The sequence below is a fragment of the Leucoraja erinacea genome, chromosome 23, assembly GCF_028641065.1.
Source record: "Leucoraja erinacea ecotype New England chromosome 23, Leri_hhj_1, whole genome shotgun sequence".
In the NCBI taxonomy this organism is placed as follows: Eukaryota; Metazoa; Chordata; class Chondrichthyes; order Rajiformes; family Rajidae; genus Leucoraja; species Leucoraja erinaceus.
In genome coordinates this window covers 28005790-28031686 of record NC_073399.1, presented here as the reverse complement: position 1 = coordinate 28031686, position 25897 = coordinate 28005790, and the positions used below count along the sequence as shown (strand labels likewise).

At 46.7% G+C, this 25897-nt stretch overlaps 1 protein-coding gene across 1 annotated transcript; it reads right to left on the bottom strand.

Annotated features, from left to right (window-relative positions):
- Positions 1–1599: 1599 nt before the first annotated feature.
- Positions 1600–17167, bottom strand: c1qtnf1 (C1q and TNF related 1). The gene is made up of 3 exons (XM_055654189.1): positions 16900–17167; positions 11896–12238; positions 1600–2938 (listed from the first exon to the last, which is right to left on the bottom strand). The coding sequence occupies exons 2-3, from the start codon at positions 12218–12220 to the stop codon at positions 2388–2390; spliced, it is 876 nt and encodes a 291-aa protein (XP_055510164.1). The 5' UTR covers positions 12221–12238; positions 16900–17167; the 3' UTR covers positions 1600–2387.
- Positions 17168–25897: the final 8730 nt, after the last annotated feature.

The window sequence follows — 25897 nt, the reverse complement described above, 5'->3', positions numbered from 1 at the left end:
AAGAGGGAGTTAAACCCCTTTTTCACGGGGCGACTTGACGCAAGAGTTAACCAAAGTTGAACATCGTGGGAACCTCTTGCGATAACCGTACGGCATTCGTGGACCACCGTGGCGCTAACGGCTGGTACTCGTGTAACTTGGTGACTCGGGAGAAAATTCAAACAAGCTTGAATTTCTCCAAGAGTGACTTGTACACTTGTGGTTGAACATTGCAACATTATATGCACGTAGTGGCCAGTGCGATATCCGTACTGACTCTTGCGTTTACCGTGGGAACTCCTGCGAACGGTGAACCCGGAAGCTGGACAGAAGAGGGGACAGAAGGTGAGTAAAAATTGTCTTCTGTGGGATTGAATTTAAAAAATAAAGATTTGCATCCGCATATGGACATCAACTTATTCATGAGTTATGTTGATGAGATTCAAGAAAATAACTATAATCTTTAAAAGGGACTTTTTATGGTCCGTGAGAAATTTTTCACATGTACTTCTTTGAGAGATACAGCTTGGAGTCCTCGCCGACCAGCGATCGATGCCTTTCCAAAGCAGGGTCCGGAACGCTACCAATCAATGTTCTCCAGAGACCTGTGTAAAGGAGTGAACTGCACATGCTGGTTTAAAACGAAGACAGACACAAAAAGCTGGAGTAACTCAGTGAGTCAAGCAGCATCTCTGGAGAAAAATAGGTGATGTTTCGGGACGAGAAACATCTTCAGACTCAATTCCGATTAGGATGTCTGAAGAAGGGTTCCGATTCGAATCGCCACCTATTCTTTTTCTCCAGAAATGCTGCCTGACACGCTGACTTACTCCAGCTTTTTATGATTTCTTCCCAGATCTGACTTACCTGCTGAGTTACACCAACATTTTGTGTCCGTGTTCACTATGAACATTGAATTATTTAATTTTAGGTAACTTACACTCTCTCTCTCCCCTCCCCCACCCCCCCCCCCCCACCCCCCCCCCCCCCCCCCCTCCCCCATGCAGTAATTGTCGGTTAACCAGTCCAAGGTTTGCAATGCTGGTTCCCTCTTGGGATCACACTATCCCTAGCCAACAATTGGCATATCAGGGAACCAAATATAGACATAAAGTGCTGGAGTGACTCAGTGGGTCAGGCAGCATCTCTGGAGGAAAGGGTTAGGCGACATTTCGGGTTGGGACTCCTCTTCAAAATACCCTGCTGAGGTCATCTGTTGTTGGCCCTGATTTGTCCCGGTCTTTTCTTGCTTCCAGTTCCCCCCTACAATCATCCTAAAGAAGGGTCCCGACCAAAAATGGAATCTATTCATTTTCTCCAGATGCTGCTTGGCCCGCTGAGTTACTCCAGCATTTTGTGTCTAACTTGCTGATTCAGACAGTTTTTGATTTACTCTGAAACACACGTTGGAAATTTAAACTTGGGCGCAACTAACATCGTCTTACTACCGTGGGAACTCTTTAACTCAGCGGGAAGGCAGCAGTTAATTGTTGCTCCCTTCAGTTTCCCAGGGGGTCGGGACGGGACTGGAGTTGGGAGGGAAAGGTGGGGGAGTCGAGGGAGAGGAGGGGGAGACAGATGTGGGTGTCTTCATTTACTGGCGGCGGGTGTCTGTCACTGAAACAGGCAGGTGAGATTTCACATCCACCTTGTGTGTGCCTCTCTCTCTCCCTCCCTTCCTCTCACACAGGCTGAGAGGCTCTGCCTCTGTGAGTGTACGTCTATTTCTCCCCCTCTCCCACACACAGTAAAGACCGAGTAACTGTGCTCAGACCATCTGTGTCTCCCACATACACAGTAAAACTCTGCTTTGTGTGTGTATATACCATTTCAACCAAGGGAGGATATTTATAGTGTGTGAAAAAAAAAAGTGACATCATTTGTGCCACGTGATGATTTAATTACACTTGACAGTTTACAATGTCATTCAAGATTTAACGGGAAAGCTCGGGAGACGGACAAGTCACTCGCACAAATAACAGAATTTCCGAGTACCGTGGGAACTCTTTGTCTACCCCCCCGTTATATTGTGTGATATCGTGCTAGACCACGACCACTTCACTCTGGCTACATCTTGCGTCAAGTCACCCCGTGAAAAAGGCCTATTAGATGTGGCCCTTGTGGCTAAAGGGATCAGGGGGTATGGAGAGAAGGCAGGTACAGGATACTGAGTTGGATAATCAGCCATGATCATATTGAATGGCGGTGCAGGCTCGAAGGGCCGAATAACCTACTCCTGCACCAATTTTTCTATGTTTCTATGTTTCTATATCACCAGCACTGTTTTGTCTACAGATGTGTGCCGACACTCATATAACATTTGATGCAACGCTTATGGCTGCTAGACACCGATCTAGCTTTTATTTTATCGAGGTACCGGGAGCCGACTGTCACAATAAAAGCACTGGTTATTTCTCACTATTTGGTTTTATCAGGAAGCCGTTGAAGGTGATGTAGGTATCAAGGCCATCGCTGAATATGGCATTCTCTCGTTCACCTTTGAACAAGCGAACCCAGACCTCATCATTCTGCTGCAGGTCCAGCATGATGCTCTGACTCTGCATGATACTGCGATCACTGGGCTGGGTATACAGGACAACTACCTCCTCCTCATTCTTCATGATGTGCATGTAGGTTTCCTTCTGATTCCAAGTGTGTACGTTCAGGCTGAAGTGATAAACGCCTGGGATGGTGCAGTAGAACTTGCCGGAGAACATATTAAACTGGTCGTACAGGTTGACATACACGGTGTCAAACACCAGCACCTGATAGTAGTCATTACTGTGCAGCTCCTTCTTCCGGCCCACTGAGAAGGCAGCATAGTACAACTTGCAGGGATCCCCAAACTTCCCTGGACTTCCCTTGGCACCTTTTAGCCCCGCTGGTCCCGGTAGCCCAGAAGTGCCAACCTTGCCATGGTCGCCGTAAGAACCTTGAGGCCCTTTTTCACCCTTCTCACCTGTAAGAGAATGAAACAACACGTTAATAACTAGTTATCTAGTGCCTCGCAGAGCCAGGGACCCGGGTTCTATCCTGACCTCGGGTGCTGTCTGTGTGGAGTTTGCATGTTCTCCCTATGAATCGGTGTGTTTGCTCAGGGTTCTCTGGTTTCCTTCCACACTCCAAAGACGTGCGGGTGTGTAGGTTAATTGGCCCTCTGTAAATTGCCACGAGTGTGTAGGGAGTGGATGCGAAAGTGGAATAACGTAGAACTAATGTGGACAAGCGATCAATGGTCAGCATGGACTCGGTGGGCTGAAGGGCCTGTATCCATGCCTGTATCTCAAAAGTAAACTAAGCAGGGAGTGAGGTGTATGTAGTCTGTGTGGTTCTACTTGGCATTAGTCATTGTTCTACAACAATTATCACTGTGGCACATTATCTGACGTTGCACTCTCCAATTTTATTTGTGAGAAATACCAAATTTTACGCTAGTTTATCTCACTGTCATTTCAGAACTTTAAGGCCTTTTTATAACTTTTAAAATATATTTGAACAGAGATATGCATAGGAAGGGTTTAGAGAACAACTGTAGGCAAATGGATCTAGCCCAGTATGCTAACCAAGTTGGCATAGACAAGATGGGCTGAAGGGCCTGTGTCCATGCTGTGCAGCTCTATGCCTCTATCACCGATATCGCAGCTCACAGCTGTCCTAACCCATTAGCCAGAGTGCCCAGAATGACTTGCTCCATCTCAATTGTATTTCCTATATTCAAAATCACGAGGGGAATAGGCAGGGTGAATATTTTCCCAGGGGAGGGGAATGAAGAAATAAAAGGGCACACATTTACGTGTGAGAGGGGAAAGATTGAATAACAATCAGAGGAGCAACCTTTACACACAGAGGGTGGTGGGTGTATGGAACGAGCTGTCAGAGGAGGTAGTTGAGGCAGGTACTATTACAACATTCAAAAGACACATGCACAGGCACATGGATAGGAAGGATTACAAGGGACATGTCCCACACACAGGCAGGTGGGACTAGCCCAGAATACCAACTTGGCTGGCATGAACAAGATGGGCTGAAGGGCTTGTCCCCATGCTGTACCACTCGGTGGCTCTAACTCCTCAGCTTGCTTAACTTACCTTTAACAAACATCCCTGTGTTTTTGAATCGATACTTCTTCTCCAGTGATAATTTATAAATGATTTTTTTATCTTCCCTGAAGCCGACCCAGTGTCCCTTCCCTTCCCCTCCACACATTATTTATCGTGATCCAAATGTACTCATTTAAGTTTCAATCAGCAGCAGACCCATGATTCATCGCCACTTCCCTGGGGGGACGTTCGCACCCTCAGGTAGAGAGAGTAAGAAAGAAAGATTCTTCAAACACCATTCACAATTCACACAGTCATCCAGCACAGAAAGGGGCCCTTCAGCCCAACGTGTCCATGCTGTTAATGATGCCCCGTCCAATCTAGTTCCATTTCCCATGTCTGGACCATATTCTATAATCTGATGGACAGAAAGTGCTGGAGTAACTCAGCGGATCAGGCAGCAAGTCTGGAGAAGGTGAATAGGAGACTTTTAGTGTCAAGATCCTTCCTCAGATTCATTGAGTATTAACCAGCAGTTGCAGTTCTTTGCTGCTTCTAAACCTTTCCTATCCATGTATCGGTCCAAATTTATTTTGAATATTGCAATAGTGCCTGTCTCGCCGAGCTTCTCCGGCAGCTCGTTCTGTATCCCCACCACCCTCTGCGGGAGAAGGTCACTTCTCAGGTTCCTATTATAGATTTCCGGATGTACCAAAGCACTTTACAGCAATAACGTATGTTTGTAGCCACGGCATCAATATAAAGAGCACTGCAGTGAATGCTGCTCCTACAGTGATAATAAGCAGAAATTTAGCTTTAGTAGTGTTGCTCAATGTACTATTATTGGCCCCAAGACAACTCTTCAGAAGTGTACCATGCAATCTTTTATGCCGATCTGAGAGATTGGGGACTTGATCGCACATCAGACGGTACAACACTCCCATATTGATACAAAGGTTAACATTCAAATCATACTCAGCCATAAACAACCTTAATCCACCTTCATTTTAGCTAGTGGATCCAAATATCCTTTGCAGGCAAGAAACCTCCGTAGGCTTATTCTCAATGTCTGTTCCTGCCTCAATATTTTCTGCCTCTATACTCATTCAATATTGTGCCTCTGTGAAAATCCAAATATTGCAGATGCTGGAAATCTGAAATAAAAACAGAAAATGCTGGAAACACACAGTGGGTCAGGCAGCATCTGTGGAGAGATAAGAAGAGATCAGGTTTCAGGCCTTTTGTTGGCTCTCGGGGATTTGTGCTCATCTTGTGCTCCTATTGTCCACCTTAACTCCAAGATCTGCCATCCCCTCACACCTTTCCCCCATCTCCCTCCTGACGTTAGTTCAGATATATCACTCTCCTCCCTCTGTGCCCTCTCCTGCTTCATTGTACTTATCCCTCTATTCTTAGTTATTACTTACCTCCCAGCTCTTCCCTTTTTCATTTCCCCAAAGATGTCTCCATCTGTCTCATCCTGACTCATGGATGGAGGAACACATTGGGTTGATCAGCATCTGTGGAGGGAAATGAACCGTCAATGTTTCAGGTTGGGATCCTCGACCTAGAGTCCCAATCTGAAGCATCAACTATCCATTTCCCTCCATGGATGCTGCTCAACCACTAAGTTCCTCCAGCACCTTGTTTGGAACTCCAGACTCCAGCATCTGCAGTCTCTGATGGGTCCCAACCTGAAATGTCAACCGGCCATGTCCTGACCTGCTGAGTTTCCTGCACTTTGATCTTTGTAGAAGACCAGCATCTGCAGTCTCCTGTGCCTCACCCTATGCCTCGCTCCCTGTGTCTTTCCCCCCTCGATTTTCTTTCTCTCTGTCCTGACAATATGTCCAGGAGCAGCTTCTTCCCCTGTTATCAGACCTCGGGACGGTCCTTCCATGAGCTAGAGTAATGTCCAATTCACTTCTATCCCATTGCACTTTATTTCTGGACCTGATGCGCTACAATGTTGAGAATTCTATTCTGCACTCTGTATCATCCCCTTCACTCTACCTATTGTCCTTGAGTTTGAGATGATTGTAATAATGTATAATATTATTTCATCAGATCGGAGAGCATATTAAACAAAGCGTATCCCTGTACCTCGGTAAATGTGGCAATAAAAACCTAAACCTGAGCCTAAACCTCCAGCAGCGCCCAGCACAAGAGTGAAATCAATTGAAGCCGCCTCTACTGCTGAAAGAGGGGCGGCTGGGAACTAAGAGAGAGTGATGGACTTACCCAGGCAACCTGCACTGCAAATGTGTACAGTGGAGTGCACCCTGTAAAAATCTCCTGGAAACTATAACATTTGAACAGACTACATGCTGACAGGGATGTTTTCAATATGTTCGTTTAGTTTAGAGATTCAGCATAGAAACAGTCCCTTCAGCCCATCGAGTCTGTGCCGGCCAACGAACCGTACACATTTACCATCCCAGTTTGGCATCCTACACACTAGGGGCAATTTACAGAAGCCAATTAACCTACAAACCTGTACATCTTTAGGATGTTGGAGGGAGCCGGAGCACCCGGAGAAAACCCACGTGGTCACAGGGAGTATATACAAACTCCATAGATGGGGCATTTTGGGTCAGCATGGATGAGATAGGCTGAAGGGCCTGTTTCCGTGCTGTATGACTCTATGACTACATTGAGTGGTGGAGCAGTCCAAAAGAGCCCAATAGCCTGCCCTACCTTGTTCAATGTTTCTAGCTAAGTGACCAGGCTATATTAATAACACAAGAAACTGCAGATGATGGAAACTTGAGCAAAATACAGACTGCTGGAGGAACCCCCGGGTATCGCCAGCAATGGCTGCCCCGCCAATAGTCTTTGTCCCTTCCTTCTTTGTTGTTTATTTTAGTGTGTGTTAAATGTATGGTTTTAGTGTTCTTTAGCTTGTTTTATGTGGAGGGTGGGGGAGGGGGTTGCGGGAAACATTTTCTAATCTGTTACCTCGACGGAGATGCGATTTTTTTCCCGTATCGTATCTCCGTCCGTGCTGCGGCCTAACATCGAGGAGTTGCCGACCTTTGCTGGAAACCGACTTCGGGAACTCCACCGCGGGAGCCTGCGGACTTTAACATCGTGAAGTTCGCTGTCTCTGGTTAGTGAACGACTTTGGGAACTCCAAGCCGCAGGAACTTTGACCGCACCAACGAGGGTGGTTCGATCGTCCCGACGCGGGAGCTTCAACCGCCCCGACCAATGGTTCGACTACCCTGACCGCGAGAGAAAAATGAGGGAAGAAGATTGGACTTTATTGCCTTCCATCACAGTGAGGAATGTGGGGAATCCGCTGTGGTGGATGTTTATGTTAACTTTTATGCAGCTGTGTGTCTTGGTGCTTTTTTAGTATGGCTATATGGTAATTCGCATGGGGTGGAAGATTGCAACATTCACGTGGTCCGCCCTGTTTCGACTAATGCAATCAACTCGACGTGCACAAACGGAAGATCAACTAGAACAAGTTGTCCAACAACTTTAGGCTGTGCATGCCACACGAAAGAAGAAGAAGAGATAATTTGCATATCTCTGTACCTTAACTGGCACATGTGACAATAAAAGACCTTTGAAACCTTTGAAACCTTTAAAGTCAGTTGGTCAGACAGGGTCTGAGGAGGGAAATGCACAGACGATTGTTCGGGTCGGGAACCTTCTTCAATTCCCTGTATTCAATTTGGTTTAAAATCAGGCTACATTGGTTATTTGATGAATTTGTCTGGGAGAGTTTGCATTTGCTACATCTTATTTTCCCATGAAGCAGCCACACGGACCACTGGAATGGAATTATTGTGCAACGCTATTTATAAAAATGACATTTTTAGTTGCCAGCCAGACCGCTCTCGGCTGGCCTGTTGCCACCTATGCTGCTTGTGTTTGTTGGTGGCCTTGCTCCTCACTCATACTCGCTTTGCAATGTCTGTTCCTAAATTGCTTCATTAATATTGCAACTGCTTTAACTTTGCCTGTAACATAATCAACTTTATGTTTAACCAAGTTCATGCTTTGCAGTTGAAGACAATGCCAGTCAAGATCAGTTCTAACCTCAACTCTAAACTATACCCTTTAGCGCGAAAAAAAGTAATGTGTGAAAAACGTTGCCCCTCAGGTCCCTATTAACTCTCCCCCCCTCACCTTAAACCTATGTCCTCTGGTTCTTGCTTCCCCTATCCTCCGAAAAAGACTCTGTGCATTCACCCGCTCTATTCCACCTCATGATTTTATACACCTCTATAAGATCACCCCTCAGCCTCCTGCGCTCCAAGCAATAAAGTCCTAGCCTGCTCAACCTCTCCCCGTAGCTCAAGCCCTCGAGTCCTGGCAACATCCTCATATATCGTCTCTGCATTCTTTCCAGCTTAGCTGTTGCAGTAGAACCACAACAACAACCGGGGTTTCACATATGCAATGAAATATTCCAAGGCACTTAGCGGGAGGATTGTCAAAGTAAAAAAGGGAAGGAATTTGACACAGAGCCACGAGGCATGAAGTTTGGTCAAAGATAAAACCTGGAAATACTGGAAAACCTGAATGGAAGCAGAGTCTAAATTTCAAGTCAAACTTTCATCAGAACTGGGACAATTGACAAATATATCGTACTGAGACCAGGCGCCAGCTCTCAGACGCCTCCTCCTACTTACCCCTGGACCATGACCCCACAGATTAGCATCAGGCCATTACCTCGCAGACCATCCTTGCTTTTATCACTTCTGGCTGTTTGCCCTCAGAGCCTCCAACCTCCTCATTCTGCAGCCTTCCATCACCTGCTTTTACCTTCTTCCCAAAACCCAGAAGTAGAACTGCCCTGGCAGACACATTGTTTCAGCCTGCCCCTGCCCCTGCCCCGTTTCCATATAACTCGATTCCATCCCATGCTCCTTTTCCCAATCCCTTCCCACCTATGCCCAAGACAACTCACATGCCCTTTAAAGTCTGAGGAAGGGTTCCAACCCGAAACATCACTTATTATTCTCCACAGATGCTGCCTGACCCGGTGAGTTACTCTGGCATCTTGTGTCTATCTGAGACATATAACCGTTGGCTAACAGTGGTGTCGCAGGTAGACAGGGCGGTGAAGAAGGCTTTTGGCCTTCATCAGTCAGGGAATTGTTTATAGAAGTTGGGACATAATGTTGAAGTTGCGCAAGGCATTGGTGAGGCCATACTTGGAGTTTTGTGTTCAGTTTAGGTCAGTCTGCTGTAAGAAGTAATTCATTAGGCTTGAAAGAGTGCAGAGACGATTTACGAAGATGTTGCCAGGTCTTGAGGGCCCGAGCTGCATGGAGAGGTAGGGCAGGCGAGGACTAATTTATTCCTTGGAGCATGGAGCCTGATGGGTGATCTTACGGAAAAAAGATAAAGGTAAAAAATCATGAAGGGAATGCACAGTCTTTATCCAAGGGTGGGATTCAAGAACTAGGGAGCACAGGTTTAAGGTGAGAGGAGAAATATTTAGTTGGAACCTCAGAGGTAACTTTTTCACATTGAGGGTGGTGGGTATATCAATGAGCTGCCAGAGAGGGTAGTTAACACAGGTATGATAACAGCATTTAAAATACATTTGGACAGGTACTTGGATAGGAAAGATTTGGAGAGATATGAGCCAAACGTGGGCAGGTGGGACTACACAGGGCGTGGCATGGACGAGATGGGCTGAAGGGCCTGTTTTCCTGCTGCATGACTCTAACTCTAAAAACTGGCAAATAGTTAGTCATCTACCAGCATTGCTTGTGAACAGAAGCCGACCAAAATAGACATAGAAATTACTAGGCTGTGTAAGCATGATTGTGCCATGATCTTAATCTTCAAGAATAATAAAACTTCTCAAATGCAAGAAGTACGTGGAGATATGAATGCAATAAATTACCACATCGATCTCATTGGAAAATCATTTCAAGAGAGAATGTTGCGATCCTTTCCATCAGCCTCCCTAACATAAACATTGGAGCAGAGTACAAAATCATGAGAGGAATAGACTGGGGTGGATGCACACAATCTCTTGCCCAGAGTAGGGGAATCAAGGGCCAGAGGACATAGGTTCAAGTTGAAGGGGAAAAGATTTAATAGGAATCCAAGGGGTATGTTTTTCACACAAAGGGTGATGGGTGTATGGAACAAGCTGCCAGAGGAGGTAGTTGAGACTGGGACTATCCCATCGTCTAAGAAACAGTTAGACAGGTACATGGATAGGACAGGTTTGGAGGGATATGGACCAGGCGCAGGCAAGTGGGACTAGTGTAGCTTGGACATTGTTGGCCAGTGTGGGCAAGTTGGGCCAAAGGGCCTGTTTCCACACTGCATCACTCTATGATTCTATGGCTCTGAGACAGTGCTGTTTGTGAAGGTAGTACTGGCTGGCGATCTCCGTATCTGGGGAGGCGAATATTGAACAGAGAAAGCTACCCAGAGTCAGAGCTGACTTGAATGAAGGATAATCATTGGCACTGAGTGTTTGGGCTGAATAACAAGTTCCTGGGCAGTAGACTGCATGCAATCGCCAAGAGTGGAGAGGGCTTGTACCCTCTTTGTTGCTGTTGGTTCCCTGCTGTTTTGTTTTCTGGATTGGATGAAGAAATGGGCAACTATGCCTCTCTGGAGAGGCAGTCCAAGTACTTTATCCTTCTTGTTTTCTTCCTGACATACATTATTGATCGCGCAGCAAAGACTCATATTTCTAAATCTGGAAGCTAGCTTTCCGCTTGTATTTTTATTGGCATCAGAAGCTTCAGAATGGGTCATGTGCGGGGAGAAACAGCACAAAAAAGAACATGTTGGGGAGGAAAGTGAAGTGCGTTCATTTCTAACTTTTCAAAGCACATTGTCCCAGTGGTTTACTATTAAAGAGGGCCTCGGGGGTCAGCCTTTTCACTCTGAGGGTAGTACGTATCTGAAATGAGCTGCCAGAGGAAGCAATTGAAGGAGATACAATTACCAGTTTTAAAAGACATTTGGACAGATATATAGATAGGAAGGGTTTAGAGAACAATAGTCTGACCTCTGTATTTTTCCCATCGATTCTACTTGAGTGTGGCTTGTTTGCATTCATGTACAGTCTAGTATTATCTGATTTGATTGAATAGCTTGCAAAACGAGGCTTTTCACTGCACCTCAGTACTTGACAATAATAATAAAATAATAAACATAAAGAGGTATGTGCGACAAACACAGGCAAACGGGTCTAGCCCAGTACACTAGGTTGCCATGGACAAGGTGGGCCAAAGGACCTGACTTTGTGCTGTACATCTCTGTGATTCCATGACTTTAACTGGCTAATTCCTATTTCTTTCTCCAAACTCCTTTCCTTTCATGCTTGATTATTTTCCCATGTCAAAATAAGGAACTGCAGATGCTGGTTTACAAAAAAAAAAAAACCCACGAAGTGCACAAAGTGCTGGAGTAACTCAGCTGCTCAGGCAGCATCTCTGGAGAACATGGATAGTTGAGTTTAGTTTATTAATGTCAAAAAAAAAAAAAAAAATTGATGTCACGTGTACGAGATACGGTGAAAAGGTTTTTGTTTGTGCGTTATCCAGTCAAGATGATAGACTATAGAAGACTATACATGAACGTTTCGGGTCAGGACCCATCTTCAGATACTTTTGAAGAAAGGTCTCGGACCCGAAGGGTCACGTATCTTTGTTCTCCAGAGATGCTGCCTGTCCGGCTTATTTACTCCAGCACTTTGTACCTTGTATTTGTCCACTCTCTAAAGATCCTCTTTACACCCGGTTGGTCCACGAAAGACTAAATATCAACCAGAAGTTTCAGCGTCCCGTAGGAGAGCGTCACTCCAAATCCGATCTTCTACCTCCTCGGCCAAAAGTCTCCGAGCACCGAGTCAAGGCCATCCACTTGTAGCGTTTAACCTTACCTTTGAGGATAGTGAGGTTGATCTGAGGAATTGCTCGGAATTGTGGTGGGTCATCGCCGTAGTAATGGTAACGATACCTGCGGCGTGTGGGTCGGTCAGAGGGGTCACAACACTGAACACAGCGGCCAGCGGCGGTCTGGGCCCCTTCACCCACCGGCTGGTTCCGTCCTACTCCAGGCAAGGCGTAGGAATTGGGGTCTGAGAAGGATTCTCTTTCACCCTGTTCATGCACAGGTAGGCTAGGGTACGTGTGTCTGCTCACAAATCCACCAGTACACGCTGGGAGAAGTTCAATAACGAGGAAGAAAGTACAAGCCAGGTTCATGTTGAACTGCAGTTCCGCCTAGTATTTAAAAAAAAGAAGTATGATTGTACAAAGAGAATAGCAGTATGGAAAATAAATAGATAATTTATTCCATATATCTGTCAAAATGTTTAGAATTGCATGTCATAATTGTATCCACTTGTATGGTTTTCTCTGGCAACTAATTCCAGGTATGGACTATCCTCTGTAAAAATGTTGCCCCACTCCTCTCACCTTTATGCCCTCTAGTTTTTGAAGCCTCTCCCCTGGGAACGTTCACTTTATCCGTGATGATCTTGTACACCTCAATAAGGCCACCCCTCAGCCTCTTATCTAGGAGGAAACTTGAGCATCCGGAGGAAACCCACGCGGTCACAGGGAGAACATGAAAACTCCACACAGACAGCACCCGAGGTCAGGATCGAACCGGCATCTCTAGCGTTGTGAGGCAACAGCTCTACCCACTACACTACCCTGCCACCTTACTGTGCTCTGGTAAAAAACTGAGCTACATTTGTCAACAACCAACTTTTTCCCATCAATATACCCCCATCTTCTGTTTTGACTTTACAATAGACAATAGACAATAGACAATAGGTGCAGGAGTAGGCCATACGGCCCTTCGAGCCAGCACTGCCATTCAATGTGGTCATGGCTGATCATCCCCAATCAGTACCCCGTTCCTGCCTTCTCCCCATATCCCCCGACTCTGCGATTTTGAAGAGCCCTATCTAGCTCTCTCTTGAAAGCATCCAGAGAACCTGCCTCCACCGCCCTCAGAGGCAGAGAATTCCACAGACTTTGTGACCAATCAACCTCTGATTTAATAAGCCAAATAAGTAAAAAGCATAAATTCAACCGTATTAAAGATTAATTATTTGAAAGTCTAGTTTTTATTTTAGAGTTAATGGCAGGTACCATTACAAAAAAAACCATTGGATTTATCTAGCCACCATGTTAAACAGAATCACGTTTACAGATCTGGTGCTAGAGAAAATTCCCATGACCTTGCCATTAAGTGCAGAGTCTTGAAAGAGAATTTCTATTTATATCTATGCAAAGTCAAAAGATTTCCTTGAGCTAACAACACTGCTAACCACAGTGACTTTGTTATTTTATTGTCAGTAATAAACAGCTGACAATTACGTCTCAAAGTTCTAAGGCAAAGACAGAAACTGATAGAGAGGGAATGATCTTATCGATAAGTTCCAACCTTGCCAAGGCCAAGCTTACTCTTTCTAACAGAACATACTGTATATTAGTGAATTAACCTAATTTCAATGGATTTTAACCCAAGCCATTAAGATAATTTGCCACTAAAACATCTGACAAAGATTTCACTGCCTTTCAAAACATGTTTTTAACGGAACGTTGGAGTTGCTGCAGGCATGTGGGAAATGGCCAAGTGTTTTCCTGAGGTTTTGAGAAAATTGTCCATTTGTCTGTGAATTAGAGAGGAGCTTCCTTTGGCCAGGACAACGTGAATCCCCTGGGGAAAGACGGTTTGTTATCTTTATAATTGGTTCTTGGAAGCAGAGGCTCTCACACAGTGCAAGGCTCACTGCTCGCATTATAGCGCTGCCAACACAGCTCTTGGTTTAAGATGGCCATCTCACACTTTACTCCTTGATGTAGGGGCATCCTCGGCACAGACTCACAGCCTGGGTGTGTGTTCTATCAGCTCTGAGTCAGTCTGACAAGCAGCAGGACTGCCAGAGCTGATGTGCAAGGTGTGGAGGTGTGGAGGTGTGGAGGTGTGGAGGTGTGGAGGTGGAGGTGTGGAGGTGTGTAAGGAGGGAACACACACAGTTCAATCAGTACTTCCATACACAGATATGTTTCTGCATCCAAGCTAAAATGGAGCCACAGTATGGCAACTCTTTGCATGCTCTTCCCATACAAGGATCTCACATAATCCAAGACTTGCCCCACCCTAGTCATTTCTTCTTCTCCCTGCTCCCATCCGGCAGAAGGTACAGAAGCTTGAAAGCAAGAGCGGAACTCGCTATCAAAACATGGAGGGGACTGGGGGACACAATATTTTGGTGGCCACACGCGCATGCGCACACTCACACACACACACACACGCGCGCGCGAGACTTCGGAGGCTCAATCCAGCGGTAAATGCAGCTCAATTCTGCCTGTCTCACTGGGTTAACTACAGCCCTGTCTGGACTGACAGGATACCAGCGCTGCTTCTCCGTGCTGGCCATATTTCCCGCAAGTCCAGGAAGGGCTGTAGGCTCACCTGGCGGGACAGGCAGAGTTGAGCTGGGTTTAGCGCTGCTTCTCTGCACTGGCTGTGGGCCTGGGGGCACTGCACCTGTCTGACTCCCGACCAAAGATCCTATAGCAGAGGATCTTTGCTGCCGACCTCTCTGGCCACCTCGGGAGGGGACGGGGACAGCGCCGGGGACCCCCCAGGGATCCTGGCTGCGGATAAGGGGCAGGTCTGTGACACGTCTCCCTCCTCCAATCATTGCGCTGAATCATCATGTCCCGCCCCCATTGCCTGCTGACCAACGTCTCTCTCGTCCAATCGGCGCCCTCGATCATCAGTCTCACCCCCACTGTCTCGCGGAAAACAGAGATTTCACCGGGTTTTAAAATCCGAGTTACATAACTTGGGGGGGGATGTCCCCCACCTCTTAAAACATGGAGGGACGTGTCCCCTCTGCCCCCGGGTTTTCCGCCCCTGCTTGAAAGCGCGCACCACCAGACTCAGGAACAGCTTCTTTCCCTCTGTTATCAGGCTTCTGAATAGTCCTTCCATAAGTTAGCATACTGTCCGATTCACCTCCACACTATTTCGGACATTAGACTTTGACTATGGAACTGGCACGCTACAATGCTAAGATTCTGCACTCTGTGTTTCCCCTTTGCTTTATCTTTTGTACTTGAATCTTATATATAATATTATCTAATTCGATTGGCTAGCAAGCGCAACATAGCTTTACGCTGTACCTCGATACACGTGACAATAACAAAAGGTGTCGGTACGCATAGCGATTAATAATGAAGCTACATTTATTGATATGCTTTTTCTATCAATATACCTCCCCATTTCTATTTTAATTTTCTGACCAATCAACATACCTGCCCCTTTACGGAGGTGTCGGCACGTACCGCCACTGGGGTCGGGCAAGGTTGAGAACAAAGTGTATAAGAGATGTGCGAAGCTGGCCATCCACGAGTCACGGCGCCAGGCAGCAGAGGGCTCTGCCCAAGCCGGCTGCCTACCCCTACTCCGGGGTTACGTCCATGCCAGGGTGGTACTAAAGAGGGACTACGCACTGACCACGAGCTTCTTGGGGGCTTTCCAGGACCGTTGGGCACCGCGGGGGGGGTGGGGGGTGGAATGCATCCTTGACAAGGATTAGACAATAGACAATAGGTGCAGGAGTAGGCCATTTGGCCCTTCGAGCCAGCACTGCCCTTCAATGTGATCATGGCTGACCATCCACAATCAGTGTGGATTCTTGCCTTCTCCCCATATCCCTTGACTCCGCTATCATTAAGCGTTCTATCTAACCCTCTCTTGAAAGTATCCAGAGAACCAGCCTCCACCGCCCTCTGAGGCAGAGAATTCCATACTCACAACTCTCTGTGTGAAAAAGTTGTATATATTCGTATTGTATATATTTGGTTTATATTGTCTATATTATTGCAATAATTATTATTATTTATTTTGTTTAAAAAAAAGATGTGCGGGGTGATGTGCAAGTTTTTTACACAGAGGGTGGGAGTGTCTGCAACTTACTGCCAGGCGGTAGTGGAGGCAGATACGATAGTGACTTTTGGATAGGCACATGGATATTCAGGGAATGGAGGGATTACATGCAGGCAGTTAAGATTTGGCAATCGCTACTTTACAGTCCGCTGCCTCCATTTCCCTTTGTGACTGTTTCTACGTTCCCTCCCTGAGGAGGAAGATAGGCGCATTAGCACAGTTACATTTTGTACTCAAATACATTCCTTTATCAACGGAGAACAACACTGGAGTAAACTGGAGTAAACTGAAAAGTGAATCCACACCCAAACAGTCTCTGTATCCAAGTGTGGTGTTATCAATATTTCTACGTCGGAAAAGACACAAAGTGCTGGAGTAACTCAGCGGTCAGGCAGCATCTCTGGAGAACATGGATAGGTGATGTTGTGGACAGGATTTAGGAACATCTTGGGAATGCTGAGAAGTACATGTAGTCAACATACAAACCAAGCTATTCAAGAATCCATGCACACTAAGGATCAATACATCCAATTAGTCTTGTGAAATATTTATAGTTCATTTGTGAATGAATTGTACATGTGAAAATTCATTCATTTTAATGAACTGACGTGTTCCATTTGTTCTGTCCTAAATATTATTACGGGCACACCCAAAATCTCCTGTTTTGTTTTTGATTGTGTTTGGCAAGAATTATAATATTTCTGCCCTATATTAGAGTCAAGTACAATTAATGCAAAACAACATTTAAATATTTTGAATTACAACCATCATCCAGTAGTTAATTGTCTTTTTAGGAAAATATTTGTAAGTATATAGAATTAACCTCCGATCAGAGCTACCAGACGAATGTTGGAGAATAGCCACTGAACAGACTGCCCATGCACTTGGACTAACACAAAATGAACTTTTCTGAAGTTTGTCCGAGACGTTTCTGTCAAGTCAGTGTTACTCCGTGTGTTCTGGTGCTTACCTGGATATGAATATTCAAAGTGAAGAAAACATTGCTTCTTCCTCTGTTCGGACAGCTTGTTCAGAATATTTTGAGTGTGCTTCTTATCCTCTGGTCCCCAGACTCCTCGCTGGCAGAGTTTCCCGAATTCTGAGTCCGTTTCCAGATTACAGAGGCTGGAGCTGTGTTATGCAACTGCTAGCTTTCCTCCAACACATACCATCTGCTCGAGCTTTCCAGAGCAACGAAAGGGAGGGGGAATCTGTCAGAAAGCAGAAGATCAACACATGGATCAGGGGCTGGGGAGACAGGGAAAGTGAAAAGATGATTCTTGGGAAAGCAGAGGCAACGAGGAATATACATGTCGTGAAATTAGTTTGGGAGGGCAAGTGACATACGGGGGAAAAGAGGAAATAAGTTTAGCATGGAGACGGGGACGAATGCTCTATAAGAAGGACAGGGATAAAAGATGCCCAATGAGACTTAAGAAATTAGGAAATTATATAGAAAAACAAAACAACACCAGAATCAGCCACTCGGAGATTTAAGACGTAACTCTGGTGATGTGAAGTGGGTTGGAATGAGCACTGACCTATTTAACTTGGCTGAGCTGCTTTCCAGCTGCAATAAAGTGGGAGGTCAGGTCAGTCAGTTAGTTAGTTAGTTGGTTAGTTTGTTAGTTAGTTGGTTGATTAGTTAGTTAAGTTAACTAGCTCACTAATAGCATGCTGGATACTAATAACCAACTGAATAGCACGCGGACAAAATAAGCATTTCTCCACTTCCATACGCGTATCAATAAACTAACCAGCTGGCTGTACAGTGAAATGCTTGTTCTGCATGCTATCCAGTCCAGTCATACCTTAGATCATCTTCTGGAACAGCAGGCAGAGAGAGTTGCCACGTTGCAGGGCCATCTTGCACCTTCCAAGTCTCTGAAACGTGCGATCTTGCCAACCGGTTGTGTGTGGTCTGTGGTGGAACCTGAGACGTTTCCCTGAGACAGCACAAGATACCCAAGCCCAGTGTGTGGCATGGAGGTTTATTAAAGCCCAGCATACCCACTGGACTGGACCGCCCGTATTAGGCTAAACTCCCCTTCAAACTCTTCTAACGTCAGGAAGGAGCAGATGCTGCCACTGCCAGCTGCTCACTTGTGACGTTAAAAGTCAGCCAGGATTTTATGAGTAGCCTGCTATAGGAAGGATTTTGTTCAGCTGGAAAGCGTGCAGGGAAGATTTACAAGGATGTCGCCAGAATTTGAAGGCCTGAGCTACAGGAAGAGGTTGATCCAGCTAGGAATTTACTCCTTTTTTTTTTTAATTCAAAAAATGTATTCAATTATTAAAAAATAATATTTACACTACAATAAAACAAGCCAGAAGCCACCACCATAAATACAATACAAACATATATCCATAATAAACTATTATACAATTATGATACAATCCTTATTGAGGATACATTCAACACCCTGCGGAGCCCAGCGGTCCCGGAACTCCCTCAGGGTGCCCACAGGGTGCCCTTTCTAATCCCACGGACGTAACCCCGGAAAAGGGGCAGGCAGCTGGCTCGGGTAGAGCCCTCCGCCGTCTGGCGCCGTGACTTGCGGATGGCCAGCTTGGCCAGGAATTTACTCCTTGGAGTGCAGGAGGATGAGGGGTGATCTTATAGAGGTGTATAAAACCATAAGGGAAATCGAAAGGGTGAATGCCCAGAGTCTTTTTTTCAGGGTTGAGGAATCAAGAACCAGGGGGTATAGGTTTATGGTGGGAGGGGAAAGATTTAATAGGAACCTGAGGGGCAATCTTTCCACAGGTAAGTATATGGAACGAGCTACCATAGAAGGTAGTTGAGGCAGGTACAATAACAACATTTGACGACTCTAACAACACCCTGACTATGAGTGCGCTCTGGACGGAGTTTGTAACCGCGTGTGACCTCCCACATCCCAAAGACGTGCAGATTTGTAGGCTTATTGGCTTCTGAAAATTGAGCCTTGTGCAGGACAGAACTAGTCTACGGGGTGACCGCTGGTCGGCACGGACTCGGTGGGCTGAATGGCCTGTTTTCAATTTGTATCTCTAAACTAAACTAAACAAAAAAATATGTTTTGTCAGACTGAAGAAGGGCCTGAAGAAGGGTTCTCTCCAGAGATGCTGCCTGACCCATTGAGTTACTCCAGATTGAAACCAGCATCTGCAGTTCTTTCCTAAACAAAAAATATCCTCCCTGTTAAAAATGCATTGCAAACCATCCGTTGTACTTGTTTTTCCAAATATAATCTGCAATCTACATCCTGTAATCTGCAGTTTTTATTTTGATTTTGGGAAGACAGGAAGCTATTTGGGAGTGAGAGTTTAGTGATCTCCAGAGACAGTGAGAGAAAACCATAACACAGAACAACAAGGAAAATAGTAAGATTAAACGAGAACTTACCAGTTTGAAGTTTGATCTGTATTTTATGAGGAGTTACGATGAGGGATTACGTGAAGAACCCGCTCAGTGCGCAGGCGCGGCATACTTCCAAGCAGCGGTGTGGAATCACAGATAGACACAAGTATTTGAAGTAAACATAGTAAAGAAAAAGAGACATCAATTTATCAGTTTGATCCATATAACGAGGGTGGGAGCGGAGGGCACGTAATCCCTCATCGTAATTCCTCATAAAATACAGATCAAACTTCAAACTGGTAAGTTCTCGTTTAATCTTACTATTTTACTTCGGAGTCACGTGAGTGACTACGTGAAGATTTCAAAGCTCTGTGATTTCAAACCGTGTAACAGTTTTATTCACTCACTGCCGAAGTTCTTGAGGGAGGAAGTGTTATCGTGATTAACCAATGAATCTGTTTTTCAAGAAACAAAAAAGGTATTTATTAACAATAACAAAAATTAAATTGCTCCCCCGGGCTTAAATAGTAAGATTAAACGAGTACTTACCAGTACGAAGTTTGATCTGTATTTTATGAGGAGTTACGATGAGGGATTACGTGAAGAACCCACCCAGCGCGCAGGCGCGGCATACTTCCAAGCAGCGGTGTGGAATCACAGATAGACACAAGTTGAAGTAAAGATAGTAAAGACCAATGAGGCATCAGTCCGAGTTTGATCTATACAATGAGGGTGGGAGCGGAGGGCACGTAATCCCTCATCGTAACTCCTCATAAAATACAGATCAAACTTCGTACTGGTAAGTACTCGTTTAATCTTACTATTTTACTTCGGAGTCACGTGAGTGACTACGTGAAGACTTCAAAGGTCTGTGATTTCAAACCGTGTAACAGTTATATCACTCACTGCCGAAAGATCATCGAGGGAGGAAGTGGTATCTAAAGACCAACAAGTTTGTTTAGTTTTAAAAACACAAATGTTTATTAACTACAACAAAAATAGCTCCCCTGGGCTTTTAAATTATAAGTTTGCGGTTTCTAAAATTCTTTCCGCAAAGACGTCCTTTTCCATCAGCGGTTTCCTGTAGAATTTTTGGAAAGTCGATTCCCTAGACCATCCCGCTGCTCTGAGGATGTGGTCTAGGGGAACCTGCATCCTATCCGCCGCTGAGGTGGACGCTGCCCTGGTTGAATGGGATTTAAAAACATCTGTGTTAATCCCTGCCATGTTAAGGACCTGTTTCAACCATCTGGATATTGTCTGGCTGGTAACCCGTCCAAAAGGCTTTTTGTGGCTGACCCATAAGGCTTTTTCTCTCCCTCTAAGAGTTTGGGTAGTGTCTAAATAATGATGAAGGTGGGTCACCACACACAGCCTAGGTTCTGGAGGGTATGCCCGGAAGATCAACGGGGAGTTGGATGTACCTGGTCTGCTCTGTTTTACCAACCCCGGCATGGTGAAAGTAATGGTATCTGGGGTGGTCACCATGTGGTTCAGATTTAGCTGATGCAGCGACTGAACCCTTTGAGCTGAGACAAGCACCATGAGCATGAGGGTCTTATAAGTGGACTGTTCCAGGCTCAGGGATCCCACCGGAGGCCAACCTCGAAGGTGTGTCAATACTACACTCACATCCCACATATGGGTGTATCTAGGTGTAGGTGGTTTGGTGTTATAGATCCCTTTAAGGAGTTTGATAACCAGAGGGTGGGATCCAACACTATGCTGTCCTATGGGCATGAGGTATGCGGACAGGGCACTCCGAGCTGTATTGATGGCACTGTAGCTCATCTTTAGGTCATGGTGCAGGTGGGCCAGGAACTCCAGCACATCCGAGATCGAAGCCGCCTTGTAGGATGTCCCTGCTTCCAGACAGTACTGTTCCCATTTCCTGATGTAGGTCAGGTACTGTTTTTTGGAGGAAACTCGCAGGGATGCCGACATGGTGGCGATTGTTCTCTCTGATAACCCCAATCCCCGGTAAGGTCTGTTCAGAATCTGGAAACCAGGAGGTTCAATTTTTGGTGGCATGGATGACTAATGCCAGTTACCGGGTGAGTCAATAATTGGGGGTGGTTATGAAGGACCATAGGTGTCTCTACCACCATGTCGTGGAACATTGGGAACCATGGTTGGGTAGGCCAGTCGGGCACGACCAGAATACCGGAGGCTGAGTCTGCCTGAATTTTCTGGAGTACCCGACTGATGAGGCAGAAGGGAGGGAAAGCATAGAAAAAGAAATTTCTGCAATCCAGCGTGAAGGCATCTACCGCTGCTGCCTCTGGGTCTGGTTCCCAAGCCACATACATGGGTAGTTGGTGATTTAATCTAGACGCAAACAAATCTATATCTGGCGTACCATATTGCTTGACAATTCTAGCAAATAGTTTTGGGTCCAACATCCATTCGATGTTGTCATTGAATTTTCGTGACCTGGTGTCCGCCACTAAATTTAGCTTGCCTGGTAGATAGGCAGCTGATAGCCAAATATGTCTCTCGACACACCATTGCCAGATTATAGTAGTTAATTTGTCGCATGATACTGATTTTATGCCACCCATGTGCTGGATATAAGATACCACCGTAGTGTTGTCAATCATAATCCTAACATGCACATGCCGCATATCAGATGTATATGCTTTTAGCCCATAAAAGGCGGCGAGCATTTCCAAGAAGTTAATGCCCAGTGATTGTAGTAGCGATGCCTCTGAGTTAGTCCATCTGCCACCTGTGCTGTCTATGGAGTTAGTAGCTCCCCAGCCTAAAGCACTGGCATCCGTTGTAATGGTTATGTTAGGATTAGTGACGGCGATAGGACTGTAACTGTGCCAAATATTATCGACCCACCACTGAAGTTCTGATTTGGCTTCAGTGGGTAACTCCATTTTGCGGTCATAATGTCCTCTATTAAGACGTAGTGCATGAGTCCTTGCCCTTTGCAAATTTTGATAATGCAAGGGCCCATGTTGGGCAGCCGGGAATGCTGCTACTATGGAGCCAATAACTCTGGCTACGTGCCGTATCCTTGGTTGCGGTGTAGCAATTAAATTGTTACAAGCTTCGATGAGTGAAACTTTTTTGTTTCTAGGCAGAGTGACAGTCATATGGATAGTGTCAATAGTGAAGCCTAGGTAATCCATGTTAGTAGTAGGCTCCAATATTGATTTATCTGGGTGTAGGATGAATCCCAAAGTTTCAAGGAGTTGTTTAGTGGCTAAAACTCCTGCGACAGCTAGTTCCCTTGTTCTCCCCAATATGAGAACATCGTCCAGATAGGCCACGACTAAATGTTTTTGTTCTCTCAATTTTTTCATGGCCACTTTGAGAATTTTTGTAAATAATCTGGGAGCTGTCGTTAAACCATTGGGCAAGGCTCTGTACTGCCACAGTTGGCCCATCCAGATAAACTTCAGATATTTGTAATAATCTTTATGAATGGGTACTAAATAGTAAGCATCCTTGATATCTATGCTTGCCATGTAGTATCCCTTGGAGATCAGTTGTCTGGCAGTGACAAATGTCTCCATTTTGAAATGTTGATACTCAACAGACTGATTGAGTGACGTCAAATCAATAATAATGCGACACCCACCATCTTTCTTGGATTTAAGAAAAATATTTGATACAAATTCGTGCGGCTCGTGTGTGGTCATTTCTATGATGCCTTTAGCCACGAGCCTATCTAGTTCAGCTTGTCCTTCTACCTTCTCAAATGCTGAGGGAAGGAATACCCTTTGGGGCATGTGCTGAACTGGAGGTTCTAAGCCTGGTTTGAATTCAATTTTGTATCCACTGATACTGTTGAGTATAAACTTATTGTTAGTTAAGGAGCACCAAACATGCTTGAAGAACCTCAAACGTCCTCCTGTTAATACAGCACCCATTGTCTGTGTATGTTGGCAGGAACCAGACCCACCTACCTCCATGTTTATTTGTGGGGCCGTTTTCGGTAGGTTTGGCCCAAGGTTGTCCGTGTTGGTGCTGCGGTGGGGCGGCGCATCTTCCCACGGCTCCGCCCTGGGCCCCGCTCTAAAAAAGAGCTCTGGGGGTAGTGGGAGGCGGTCACCAGGCTTTCACCAGCTCGGTACCTGCTGGTGGATGCCGAGGCGTGCTGCCAACTGGGTGTCTTCACCCTGCTTGGTCCTGGCCCTGCCCTCATGAGGCCTACTGGTTTGGCCGCCTCTTCCAACTCCTTCAGTTTTTTGGCCAAATCTGCACCAAATAGCAGCGCCTCTCGTTCGGGCGCTGGAGCTTTGCAGAGTCCTGCATATGTCGGGTTGAGGGCAGGCCTAATGTTGTCCCGCCGTAGGCTATTGAGCTCATAAGTGGTGCTGCACATCAATGCGAGTGCATCCTGCTGGGGTATGGTTAGGTCTTCGTTCCCCATGGACCGAGCAAAGGCGGTGATGGCTGCTGAGTGGAGTTTCAGGACCCGCTGCATCTTTACTTCCTGAGCCCTGATCTGCTGCCCCAGCTGGTTCCATATCTGCCCGTTGACCGTTTTGACCCGCAGCGCCTCGCAATTCTCTGGCGCTGTGTACGTGTCAAGGGCCTGCTGGACGACCTTGTCCTGCAGCGGCTTGTTGGACAGCCTGTTAATGCTGGCCGCCATTCTGGGTGGCAATACCATCCCAGTCGTTGGGGGCGCTGCATAGCGGCCCACTACACCCAGTAGCTCTTCTTCTAGCACGCCCGGCATACTGATGTTATCCTCCGCCTGCCCTTGGGATAGGCCAGCCCAGTCCTGGCCTCCCTTACTGCCCTCGAACATAGAGGGTACAGAAGGGTGTGGTGAGGAGGAGGCCAAAGCCCGTCCTCCTGGGAGATGCCTAGCCTGCATCTCCTCATCGATCATTCGCTCTAGGAGCTGCCTCATGCAGCTGATGCGAGCGTCTCCCCGTTTCGGTGATGGAGAGCGTTCCCGTTCCTCCGATGAATCGGAGGACACCGGCCGGTCGGTTTTGTGAGTAGCCTTCCTCCCTGAGCGGGGCGTCGATATCTGCAGCACAGGGGGCGGCTCGGTGTCGGGTGAGCGGGAGCGTTGAAATGGCTCCTCCGCTACGAGTGGCTGCCGCCCAGCTATGGACCCCTCCTCGGGTGGAGTTGGGCAGGCAGTCCTTCTGGCTGGTCGCTTTCGAGAGGCCATGATTCTCCCTTGAGCGACTCTGTAACACAAAAAAGGCACTTACCTGAGGTCTTGTCTTTATGCTGCAGCTGGAGAGCCTGGCTCCAGCTGCTGCCGCTGTTGCACTGCTGACGTAATGCCGCGCCTGCGCGCTGGGTGGGTTCTTCACGTAGTCACTCACGTGACTCCGAAGTAAAATTAAATATTTGCAGCTACTAATATCTTTGCTGCAAATAAATCAGGTTTCATCAACGGCTTATTGTAAAATGTTCTGAATGTTGTTTCCCTCGACCATCCTGCTGTATTCAGAATGAGGTCAATATTCCATTCTTGCTGCTGTTGATGTGGACGCTGCCCTAGTGGAATGAGATTTAAAGGTACAGGTGCACAACCTTTTATCCGAAGATCCAAATAACGAAAACCTCCGAATAGCGGACATTTTTTCAGTCCTTGAAGAAAGATCCTTTAAAACGTTCACCGAGGGCGGCCCGCAGAGGTGACAGCGGAACCTCCGGTCGGTCCTCGAAGAAAGGGGAACTAAATCCCCATTCATAAAAGAGAAGGTGAGGGTATATTGCGCGGGAGGGTTAATAATTGACAATATGCTGCTGTCTGCCCGCTGAGTTAAAAAGTTCCCACGGTAGACTCACGATACACAGTCTTGCGTGGGAACTTTTTAACTCAGCGGGCAGGGAGCAGCAGATTGTTGCTCCCTTCAGTTTCACCCCACCTACACCCCTCTGCTTCCCGGCCATGTGTGTGACCCCTTCCCTCCCCTCTCCAGCTCCCCGCCCATTGCACCGGCGCGGGGGCTTTGCACTGTCTTCAAGTCGGCGATGCCAGCATACAGTGCCAGTCACCGGACACGTCAGGACCAACGGGACACCGACCCCCAGGCCCACTGCAAGCACAGCGATCCCAGAGACCCAGCCCCGTTCCAACTCCAGAGGAAAACTGCAAACTAGCGGGAGACATCAGGACCACCAGAAGCCGCTCCCCGATGGGCCGCTACGGCGACAAGTGGCAGTTCGCCCACAGCCAGAGCTGCGCACCCTCATCGGGACACCGACCCCCAGGCCTACTGCAAGCATGGAGATCCCAGATCAGCAACTCCAGCCCAGCCCCGCTGCAACTCCAGAGGAACACGCTCCCCGTAGGGCAGAAGCTGATGTGTAAGGTACGTCTTGTTCTTGGGGTCGCGCAGCTCGGGCTGTGGGCAAACTGCCACTTGTCGCCGTAGCGGCCCATCGGGGAGCGGCTTCCTCTGGAGATGGAGGGGGAGGAGGGTATTGTGCTGTTTGATCGCCTCCTGCTATCCCAGGGACAGGGAGACAGGACGTTCACCGAGGGCAGCCCGCAGAGGTGACAGCGGAACCTCCGGTCGGTCCTCGAAGAAAGGGGAACTAAATCCCCATTCATAAAAGAGAAGGTGAGGGTACATTGCGCGGGAGAGTAAGAATCCCAGGACAAAGTTGAGTGAGTGTTCACCGAGGGTGGCCC